Raw genomic sequence first — 11,932 nt, 5'->3', positions numbered from 1 at the left:
AATTCCTGCATAGTTTACAGGAACAGTTACCACACTCGTGTGAATATTTATCTTGAAAGATGCCGAGTGATGCATATCCTCATATCTGAAATCAAGCTCAAATCCTACATTTGTTTCAGGCTGTTGTTTTGCTCAGTTATCACCGTGCAGTCTAATAGGAAAGCTTTTAAAGTAACCATGTATTTTTCACATCCCATGGGTAATTTCTTTCTTTCATTTCTAGACATTTCAGGTTAATTCTGATCTCTGTTACCCATGCGTAAACCCAGGGTACCTCCATTGACTTCGGTGGTGTTCTTCTGGAAATATGCTGGGGTAACTGGCAGCCAATTCTAGCCATGAGGATAAACTGCAAAATATTCTTCAAAACAAATGTGAATTCATTTTCAGTGGTAGTGGACCCAAATAAAATAAAAAACAGACCCATCCATGCCTAAGGCTTTGTGACAGTAGTGATCAAAGATCTCAGTTTTTCAGCTTGGGTCCATCTCTAACAACAGTTTTGCAATGCAGCATGGGCCAGTGGATAAAGCTCTGGACTAGGACTCTGGAGATTTGGATTCGACTTCCAGTTCTGCTGCTGACCTGCTGTGTGACTTTGGGCAACTCACTTCAGAGCTGCGTTTTCCTTCCTACCTTTTTTCTTGTCCATTTAGACAGTAAGTTCTCCAGGGCAGGGACTTTTTCTATTCGTTTGTAGAATGCCAAGCACAATTGGGCCCTGATCTCAGCTGGGACCGATAAGTACCAACATCATAATAATTAATAAAAATAACGGAGATGAGAATATTTCTTTAAAATGTGCATTGTTGTAGTTAATTGCACCTCATTTTACATTTACAAATCTAAACACAGAAGCTACAGTATTACAAATGCATGGATAATCTACAATTTATAATCTGTATGTGTCCATGGTGTACTATTTGGAAGGCCTATAAGTCATTTAGAAGTGGGAAGGATTTGGTTTCAAACTTACTTGTAGCTCTCTGAAGACGATATTGAAGACAACTACAGCAATCATACCTACAGTATGTAATTTAACTCTAATGATGGACAGAACTTCTCTATCACAGAATGTTGCCTATGGGACATTTGCAAATTCTAACTCATATGAAAAAGACTATAAAAGAATAGACATACTCTGTAACAGCAATTCATTTGAAAGACAAAATATACCAACAATCAGTAATATGCATATTTACTTTCAGCAAATTATATTTGCTTACAGAGGTCTCCCTTTTAAAAAAAAATTGCACTAACAATCCAGAAGAAAACAAATTATAACTTGCATGCAATTTTGTAAGAGCAGCCAAGTACAATATAAGATAGCTTTGGAAAAGTGTTTTGTGTTGTTTTTTCCCTGAAATCCCACAAAACAATGGACCATCAGAGCAGTGGGACTGCCTTCCTATAGATTACACAAGAGGCAAAAAATTCCCACAGGAAATTAGGTTAAAAAAACCACGGACAAATAACATACAGCTCAGATCAGTGAACCAGTGACGATCTCTCACCAAAGACACAGACAAGCAATATACCAGCATTTAAAAAATAAAATACGTGTAAGTCAACCAAACAGAATATTTGATTCATATTTAACATTGTTGAAATCGAAAACAATTCCGTGTTCAATACTGATTATTCTTGATGCTGTAGATGGCCCTTGTCATACACAGTCACATAGGGCCAGCATTTGGGAAATGGCACACAAGCTAGGTGCACTTGCAAAATTGTTATTTCCCTCATCGTAGCATATAACAGGAATTTTATTGTATTGTCTGCTCTTAGAATGGGCAACCCCACAGTGGGAAATGTCCAGTTTTTAATGTCAACTGTAAGTAGGACAACTGTGTAAAGGTGGTGGGGGCGGATAAGGGGCAGGGAACCAGAAACTGTATCCTCAACTCTAATCTCCTATATCCAGCATGCTGGAGAGTGCCAGCTGTTCTTGCAGAACACAGGGAGAGTACCAGATGAGGCCCGCTAATTCCCTAGCATGGACTTTTAGCCTAGTGAAGCCATGCTGTACTCATGCGTACTGCCAATGCCCCAGCCAGGCTCACTTCCTAATTCTGCATTCCACTGACAGCTGCTGCAGAGTTCCCCTAAGTCTGCTCTGCACTGCCTGCCACAACCAAGCACAGCTGAAACACCATCTTTCCGTGCTTTGGGCCCATTATTGGGCCCACACAATATTTATCCCATTTTTGATAGCGCTACAAATTTATTATGGATAAACGCAAGAGTCACTAACTACAGTCTGTTTTCCAATGAAAACTATGCCATCAAGTATCAATAGACACTTAGTAATATCACACAAACCCAGCCTAAACACAAATCTCATCGCTTTAATACATGCCTGAAAATAAGGTCCAATCCGTGGTTGATGCAGTGCCCCTGTTTCTATTTACTCCAGTCTGACAATTAATTATTAAAAAACACATGTGGAGGAAGAACATTGTAAATAGACATTTTTGACTTATACCCACTATATAAGTAAGGATAATTTTATGCTATTCTGAAAAAAAATAATTGTGGAAATATGTATTCAGATTGAGTGGGGACGATATATCAAGACTTAGTTTAAATGAGGTCTTTTGTGTATGAAATGCATGCAAAATGTCATAGAAATTCTGATTTTCTTGTTACATACAGTACAGGCTTACTTTATAAAACCTCAGATATTAACCACACCTTGTTGCCTTTCTCCTGTACTAAGAAAGATGTTCACTGCGACTATCAAAATCACATTAATATTTAACCACAATTTGGGCTAACTTTTCGTGATTGCATTGTAAATAATACATCGGCCATTGCTAATTATGTTGTATTTGCAAGGCAACTGTTCTAATATTCATATCACTTTGTAAACTGGAACCATTCAGTGGAACTCTTTGGAGGAACAGGTACCTTAGTTGAAGAAGCATTTTGATAGTCTTCTAATTGCAAAACATAATAGGGTTTGGTTTGGTTTTCAAATAATATGTACAGCAGGAGCCATTACAAACTCAACATTTTCAATGATTGTGGTATCTGCTATTTTAAATATAGGGAGATACCATGCTTGCTTCATGTTCCAGAGATGATGTGAATGCTTAGTGTAAACATACTAATTCCAGGTCACCTGTATTTACATTTTCAAAAATGTGCATTTACATTTTAAGGAGATACACATTTCATACGGCATGACAGATTACCACTTTTAGTTCACTGGTAACACATAGGGGGACTTATTCTATGGCTTTAACATACATGGTATTTTAGGAGTTGTGAGATAAAATGACACCCAGGAAGGTTATAAATCAGGGCAAGGATTATGCATCCAGTAAGGTGCAACCTGCAGTGATGATAACAAGATGTTAGAGAATTGCACAGCAAGACAGTCAATTTTTAACAGGTGAGAGGGAAACCAATAGGTATGCCTCTCCTTGAAGTCGTAACAGATATATCTAAAAATGGATTGATATTAACTATAGCACTTAGGTAGTAGGAAAGCAGAAAAACAGTCGACAGTAGATATTAGGGGGATATGCATAGGTGACAATCATGTGTGAAAATATTATGTTAGAAAACAAAATACAGTATCTTTTCTAATCCTATCTTTCTAATGCAGATGTATTCATCTCTGATGTTCCTGCTGATAACATTTTCCATAGGATGGCATGTAAGAGCCTTGTTTGCTTTCCAAAGCAGCTCCATAATGGACCTTAGCTGCTATGAGTCTGTCATTACCCAGATGCCAAAATCGGGCATGGTGGCCTTCTGCGCTACATTTCGACTTGCTGGGGCAAATGTGTTATGTTAGACTGGGCTGTCACATGCTTGTTTCCTGGGTGGGTCATCACATCATAAGGATAAACCCACGTTCTAAACAGCATGCCTCCTTGTGATTTAAACATGCCCTTTTTGGCTTTGTATTCCTCCCTCTCACTCACTCAATCTCTGAATTTCTGTGCATTTTACACCACCTCAAACCTCTCCAGTGAAGGTGTCTCGGAAGGGGGTGGATGCCTTTTGTACCCTCACCGTAACTTAGGCCCACCGCTGCTAACTCTCACCAGTTTAGAATCTGGGCTAGTGAAATCCCAAATGACGGGGGAAATAATATTCTGTACATTGTTAAGAAATAATGTCTAGTTATTTACATATGTTTCAAGCAAACTATAGCAGAAGTACTTTGCCAGTGTATTCACAGTAAATAAGACACACTTATGCATCCAATCAGTCACAAGTAACTATATGATAAGCATAAAATAAATAAGTTTCAACAGTCTAGGTATATGTCACCATATGTATTCTGATTTTTACAGTAGTTATGTTAGTTATAGTATAATCAGACTGTAGAGAATGGGTCTCACACTTAGTCAAAACTCTAAAGATGAAAATAATAGCTTCAGTAATCTTGAGTTGAGAGACTCTGCATCTCTAACATATAAGGTACATATAGAGAGAGATCCTCAAAGTGCATTAAGTACTACAAATTTGATTAGCAGCAAAGCATTGGTTTCATTTACTTATTTATTTTCTGTTAAACAGTAAATGTGTGTGTATATTACACTGTATACATATTTTACATATATGTATCTATACAATATATGCATGTCTATATATATGGTATACACACACACACACACACAACACATGTACATATATACACCCACATTCTAATATTGTATTCAAAGTTGCAATTTAAAAAATGACAATTATTCTCAGAAGCTGTGCAAGTTGTAAATACTATTAATGTGCTATACCAGCATTTGAAATTGCTACTATCCAAATGGCTACATTTAAATATTTAATAATTGAATCAATTTCTAATTCTGGTGCAGTGAACCTAAAGATATTTCCTGCCCGGTGCTCTTTTTGATTTCTTTCTCTTGCTATAAAAAATAGCCTGGCTATGAGCCTTAAAATATAGTTCCAGCAAACCTGAGTATTCAACAATTCTTTAAAAAAATAAAATAAAAAAATAGAACATATTCACTCATTGTCAGGAATTATGTTTTTCTCCTAATGCACACACTTTGAAGCATTTTCCCAAATAGTATGTACAGAACTCCCCCCATACAGTGCAAGAAGTTTATGCTGTAAAACAGAGCTGCCACAAAAGTATCATACTGAAGTTCATCAGTCGCGAGGTCTTTTGAAAGCTGTCTCCCCTTTGTTTCAGCATTGGAATCCCTTCCCATCAATATACTTTGAGCAAAGCTTATTATCCCTTTGGTGATCACACAATATTAGCTGAAGTAAGGGCAGTTGACTTCATCAGAAAAAAACCCAGTCTGTTCAGATTTGCAGGTGCTCATCTTTTGGTTGGATGGTTCTTTGTTCCCCACGGATAGTAGAGGTACCTGCAAAGATAAAGTGGTAGTAAGTGTTCGTTGGCCCTAGGAAATCTTTACTACTCGTGTTCACCAACATCAGAATGGATATCTGTGCTATCAGCAGGCAAGTTACTATGATAGATACATTTCAGAGTAACAGCCGTGTTAGTCTGTATTCGCAAAAAGAAAAGGAGTACTTGTGGCACCTTAGAGACTAACCAATTTATTTGAGCATGAGCTTTCATGAAATAAGATCTTCTACACTTTCCACAGTATGCATCCGATGAAGTGAGCTGTAGCTCACGAAAGCTCATGCTCAAATAAATTGGTTAGTCTCTAAGGTGCCACAAGTATCCCTAGGCAGTCTGTTCCATTATTCTACTGTTCTTACAGTTAGGAAGTTTTTCCTGAGATTGAATCTAAATGGGCTATGCTGCAGTTTGAACCCATTGCCTCTTGTCATGCCCTCTGTGACAAAAGAGAACAATCTTTATCCATCTTTTTTTGACATCCTTTCAAGTATTTGAAGATTTTTAGTATTTAATGATGGATGGTGGGGAAGCCAGGCCAAATCTGAGCGAGTTGCAGCACCACACAGGTTTGGTCGGTCTGCCCCCATCCACCCTAGGCGGAATCTGCCACCCTACAAAGCTTCCCATTGCTGGAGCAGCACCCGTAGTTGCTCATTAAGTGAGCACTGTCATTTTGAGTGCTACCCAGCTTCCAGTTCTAGTCTCCTCGCCTACCAAGTCCCAGTCTCCTCCAACCCCAACGCACAGTTTTCCTCTCCCCCCCAGTCCCAGTCTTCCTAGCCTCAGGCTCCTTGTCCCAATCTACTCCCCTCCCTCATCCCCCAGGTCCAGGGGCAGCAAGTTATATACGCTCATGGTGCCCGGGCTCCAGCAATATTCAGGGCCCGGGGCTGGGCTCCACCAATGTTTGGGGCCGGGTCTCTCCCCCAGCCCCTCCTGCCGCCTTCCCGCACCTCCCCCGACTGTTCCCCGGCCTGATTTGCTGCCCCCACTCACCGCCCCGGCCCGGGAGCCTGCAGCTCACGCTGACTCTGCTCTGCTGGCTCCCTGCATCAACTGCTGCCACAGCATCCTAGTGCCACCCAACCACTAGTGGCAGGGCAGGCTGCCCTGACCCTGCCCTTCCGCCCAAGCCCTGAGCCTCTCCAATGCCCAAACCCCTCAACCCCAGGCCCAGACAGAGCCCTCATCCCCCCCACAGCCTAATCCTCTGTCCCAGCCCAGAGCCCCTCACCCCCTGCCAAAGTCCTCATCCCCCCGCACCCCAATCCTCTGCCCCAGCCCTAAATCCCCTCCCACACCCCAAACCTCTCATCCTCAGCCCCACAGCCCTCACCCCTGCACCCCCTCCTATCCCCAAACTCCCGCCCAGAGCCTGCACCCCCTCACCCCTCTTACACCCCCACCCCAGCCCAGAGCCTGCACACCTCACCCCCTCCTGCACCCCCTCCCCCTGCCCCAGCCCAGAACCTACACCCAAACTCCGCCCCAGAGCCTGCACCCCTCATCCCCTCCTGCACCCCCACCCCAGAGCCTGCACCCAACACCCAAACTCCATCCCAGAGCCTTAGGCAGGTAGGGGAAGGAATTTGGGGGGGGCGGGTTCTGGGCACCACCAAAATTTCTACAAACCTGCCACCCCTGCCCAGGTCCATCTCTTGTCCCTTCTACATATCAATCAGGCAGCTTCCTCCTCCACATTGCCTGAGACAGCCTTCCTGCTTCAGTTCCTCTGGTTCCTGAACCCAGACCCAGTACAGCCCAGAGCTGGTGCACGGGGTGGCAGTGACGCTCAGGTTTGATCCGGCTGCCCCTCCGTCATGATGACAGAGGGGTGACTGGGCCAAATTTGAGTGAGTGGTACTCTGACCAGATTGCAATGCCACTCACTGAAATTTGGCCCAGCTCTCCTCCCATCATGACAGACGGGAGGCCAGGCCAATGCTGAGTGGCTCTATGCCCATGCACCAGGTCGCAATGCCAGGAGGAGGGAACCAGTCCTGCAGGAGAGGAGCTACAAGAGCCGCTGTTGTGGGGTAACTACTTTTGTTTTATTTCAATTTATATGTTGTTTTTTATTTCATATTTGCTAAAAACACAGTAAGCTACCTGTAACTATTTGACTGGACATTCCCTATGTGTAAAATATTTACAGAAATGAAAAAATGCAGTGAATAAAAGCTGTGAAAAAGAATGATTTATGACAATACATATAGCAATGTATACTGTTGATTAGATGAGTGTCTTCTCACTTGATTATAGTGGGGCTAGAAATGTTCTCTCAGTTACCACTCAGTACCACTCTTGAAACAGCACTTCTCTACCATAAGAGGACCTCTGACAGCACATACAATATAATAATTCATTTGGAGTCTCGGTGAACTACAGCACTCAGCTGAAGACCACTAGAGTCTCTGACCTTCATTTCTGCAGGTTCTGTTCATTTGTAACACACCTATCCTCCTTCATATAAATTGAGCTGCTCTAGGATTAAGCCCCTTAACACACTTTATGGAGCTTTACATGAAATAATGAGGCAACAGACTGCAAATATAAAGGAAATATAGTTATTTAAAATCAGATCTTTCAACGTGGATACTGTGTGACCACCTCAATGCTGAAAGTTTGCAGAAGGCATACATTGTCCTATCTGTAAATGATCTCACAAGTAAAAACAGTCACATACACATCTGACTTATGTGGGTAAGCCGCAACCATACGTGGTGTAACGTTAAATCAGGAGAAAAGAAAGAGAGGGGAAGAGTCATTGGGATGAAACTCATTTTGAAATATTCAGCTAATTTTTTTTATAAATTTCTGTACAAACAAGTGACACTAATTGAAGCACTGAGTATTTCATGGGGATTAATGATAGATGGGCAGGAATTGATTATTCAGGACACAGCTGAGGGTCATTATCCCCAGATGGTCATTAATCCTCAAGAAATGGCCTGCACTGAGGCTGCAATTACTATTATAATGAAAATGAAAAACAATTACTGTAATAAAAAAAAATGTGTGTGGCCATCTTATGGGGTTCAGCTTCTCAGTTTCTAACAATTTAACACCCTACACGTCACCCAATTAGGTGTTGGAATCATTTCTCAGCACTCCACACAGTTTATAATTTTGCATATCTTTTTTCTGTCATTTCCCTATGTAACACTGAGTGACACCACCATTATTACAGATGTGGGGGGGAACGTATAGTGCGGAGCATAAGAAAATAAGAATGGCCGCACTGGATCAGACCCAGGGCTGGCCTTACCATCACCTTACCATGAGGTGATGGCTGAGTTTGATGCTGTACTCCAGGAGCATCTAAGAAGAGTCACCACCCTGATGAAGTGAGCTGTAGCTCACGAAAGCTTATGCTCTAATAAATTGGTTAGTCTCTAAGGTGCCACAAGTACTCCTTTTCTTTTTGCGAATACAGACTAACACGGCTGTTACTCTGACACCCAAGAAATGTACACACACCACTACCTTGGAAAAACAATTCAAAATGAGATCATACGGTTACTAGCAACAAAAGTCAAACAGAAGATTGTGGCAGATTTGAAGTCAGCAAGATATTACTCTGCTTTTCTGGACTGCACACCTGACATCAGCCATACAGAACAAATGAGTTTAATGGTGTATTTTGTAACAACAACAGAACCTAGTGAAAATGTCCCTGCAATGGTGACTGTCAGAGAGCATTTTCTAGAATTTATTGACATTGATGATACTACAGGAGCTGGTATGACAAATGTGCTTCTTAAAAAGCTGGAAGATACGGGAATTGCGATAGCTGACTTGAGAGGTCAGGGCTACGATAATGGTGCCAACATGAGAGGAAAGAACAGAGGAGTGCAGACACGGATCCGAGAGTTAAACCCTCGAGCTTTTTTTGTCCCATGCAGTTCTCATTCATTGAGCTTGGTGGTCAGTGATGCAGCATCAACTTTTAGTGAGGCTGCTGAATTTTTTTTATGTAATTCAAAGCATCTATGTATTTTTCTCTAAATCAACTCATCGATGGCAAATTTTGAAGCAACATTTGGGAACATCCTCTCTGACACTCAAACCACTGAGTGCCACACAACGGCAAAGTTGAGTGGAGGCGATAAAACCTATCAAACACCGAATTGGGAAGATAGATGATGCCATAGTTGCCATTATGGAGGGTAATGCTATGACAGGAACTGTTTGTGGGAGAACAGTGGCAGAGGTAAATGGAATCACCACAAACATACACAACTGCAAATTTTTGCGTGGCTTAGTGTTGTGGCATGACATCCTGTTTGAAATAAATGTTGTAAGCAAGAGACTCCAAGGTGTTGACCTTGATATATCTGGAGCAATGGAACAACTGGACAAAGCAAAGTCATACCTACAGTCTTACCGGTCAGATGAAGGATTTCAAAACATTCTGAAGAGTGCACAGAAGTTGGCAGAGGAACTTCACACTGAAGCTATTTCCCCACCCATTCAAGAATACAAGAGTCACCGAAGAAGAAGACATTTTGATTATGAGGCACGGGATAATCCCATAAGAGACCCCAAACAACAATTCAAAGTCGAATCCTTGAACCAGGTGCTAGATTGTGCAATACAGTCAGTTGAAGAACGTTTCAAGCAGCTCAAGGAAAACAGCAGTACATTTGGGATGTTGTATGATATTCCAAAACTCCTCACTAAACCTGAAGAAGACCTACACCAGCAGGGCAGGGCACTAGAGACAGTGTTGACACATGATGATGCGATACTGATGCAAGTGATTTAGGTGATGAACTGAAAGCCCTTTCAAGATACATTTCAGATGCTTCAGAGGGAGTGAACAGAACAGGGCATTTCACTGAGTGATCCACCCCTTGTCATCCAGTCCCAGCTTCTTGCAGGCAGAAAGTTAGGGTAGAGGTGCTAAGGGAGCAGAAAATATACATAACATAGAAAAAAGCTGAAAAGAAAAGGATTTTCCAGAAGAAATGTGTTCCTGGAAGAACTGGGGACCTGTATTATTGTGCTGTATGCAGTCAAACTGTAGATTTTGCATTCGCTATCAAATACAGGATACATCCACAAAGCAGCTGGGAGCATGTAGACAGCAGTGTGGCCACAGCACCACGGGTTGCAGCTTGGGCTAAGCCACCCAAGTACAAACCTGCACATATTAATACAGAACTTTGAGTAATAACTCATTTAAACTACAATACAGAAATGTATTTTTGCACCCCTCAGAAGCAGTACAAAGGCTTGGGGAAGTCAGGGGTAACAGAGAAGCTGAGGGAGAGGGAATTAATTGCTGGGAAGGATCTTGGGAGTGAACCTGCAGGGTTGTTGGGTGTGGGGGAAGAAGCATGGACATTTTTGGGGGGTGATTTTTAGGGAGTTGGGGAGCCTCCTCCATGCATATCCTGGCTGACCCCTAGCCTCTCCCATTCAGTCAGGCACATCCGCCCTGTCCCTGTGTGTCCCTGGAACACCAATCACCCATGTATCCCTGCACCCCCATTCTGCCACCCTCTCCCCCACTGTCCCCATGTGTCCCTGCATCCCTCTGCCCCCATGTGTCTCAGCACCCCCATTCAGTTCCACCCCCGCCCCCCCGTCATCATGTGGCCCTAAACCCCCACACCGATTCAGCACCTGGCTCAATGCTATCACCTCACTAGCTCCAGTGCCCTGCCCCAGTCTGTTCCCCCACTATCCCTTCTGAACCCCAGTCTATGTGATCCTCCAGCAGCTCTGTGTGCCGTACTCTGTCCCTCCCCCACATATCCTGTGCCTTCTCACCCAGCCCCATGGGCAGGGCACTGTGAGGAAGAAAGCCTTTGCACCCTCCCTCTCCGTGGCTGGCTGCTCCAGCCCAGAGTTGGCTGCCCTCTCTTCTGGCACCACAGCAGCCCCTGGTGGTCAAAAGGTATAACTGCAGCGCCTCCCCAGCAGAATGAATTTTCTGCAGAGGGAAAAAAATCTGCAGGGGGACATGAATTCTGCACGTGTACAGTGGCACAGAATTCCCCTAGGAGTAAGTACTGTCAATTCCAAGTGTTCAAATATCATGAGTCAGGCCCCAGAAATGAAAAAAGATTGGCTTACAAATCATGAGATTACATTTGGCAATCTTTTTTAGCCTCTAGAGTTCACGTTTTCAGGCTTTTTTCCTGAACAACGAAGGCTGGAAACTTATTTTTAAAAAGAGGGAGAAAAGCTGTGGTTCTCACATAATCACTCATCCCCAGGAGCTAGGACTTTATAAGAAAACAAATATTGCCAGGCTTGTGATGAGAACTGGCAGCATGACAGGCACCTGTGCTGCACTATTGGAAGGATGAAGTAAGCCCAGCGCAGCAGCTGGAGCACCAAAATTCCATGGAAGAAAGTGCACAGACTCTGACCACTCCATCTCCTCCCAGAAGCAACAGCTTTAAGTGGTTCCATGCCATAAGCCCTGCAACACTCCTGCTGCTCACTTTAGAAACTCCAGAGCTAGATCTAGAACACAGCATTTTAAACAGCCAGGAGAGTTAAAAGTCGAAGGAAGGTTCAGCAGATTGCTAGAAGAAAAATGCACACAGACTCCTGCTAGTA

The 11,932-nt window shown here is 42.9% G+C and overlaps 1 protein-coding gene across 10 annotated transcripts in view; it reads right to left on the bottom strand.

Moving 5' to 3' along the window:
- Window positions 1-4,608: 4,608 nt before the first annotated feature.
- NEK10 (NIMA related kinase 10) overlaps window positions 4,609-11,932 on the bottom strand; it is a 173,638-nt gene continuing 166,314 nt past the window's right edge. For all 10 annotated transcript variants that reach the window (XM_073333431.1, XM_073333424.1, XM_073333427.1 and 7 more), the window contains one exon: window positions 4,609-5,351. In XM_073333431.1, the coding sequence (XP_073189532.1) occupies window positions 5,303-5,351 (49 nt within the window). In that variant the 3' untranslated portion in view covers window positions 4,609-5,302. The remainder of the gene's footprint in view (window positions 5,352-11,932) is intronic.

This window comes from Lepidochelys kempii, chromosome 2, assembly GCF_965140265.1.
Source record: "Lepidochelys kempii isolate rLepKem1 chromosome 2, rLepKem1.hap2, whole genome shotgun sequence".
Lineage (NCBI taxonomy): Eukaryota > Metazoa > Chordata > Testudines > Cheloniidae > Lepidochelys > Lepidochelys kempii.
Note: the sequence above shows the minus strand (reverse complement) of the source record. Positions and strands in the feature narration are given on the sequence as shown.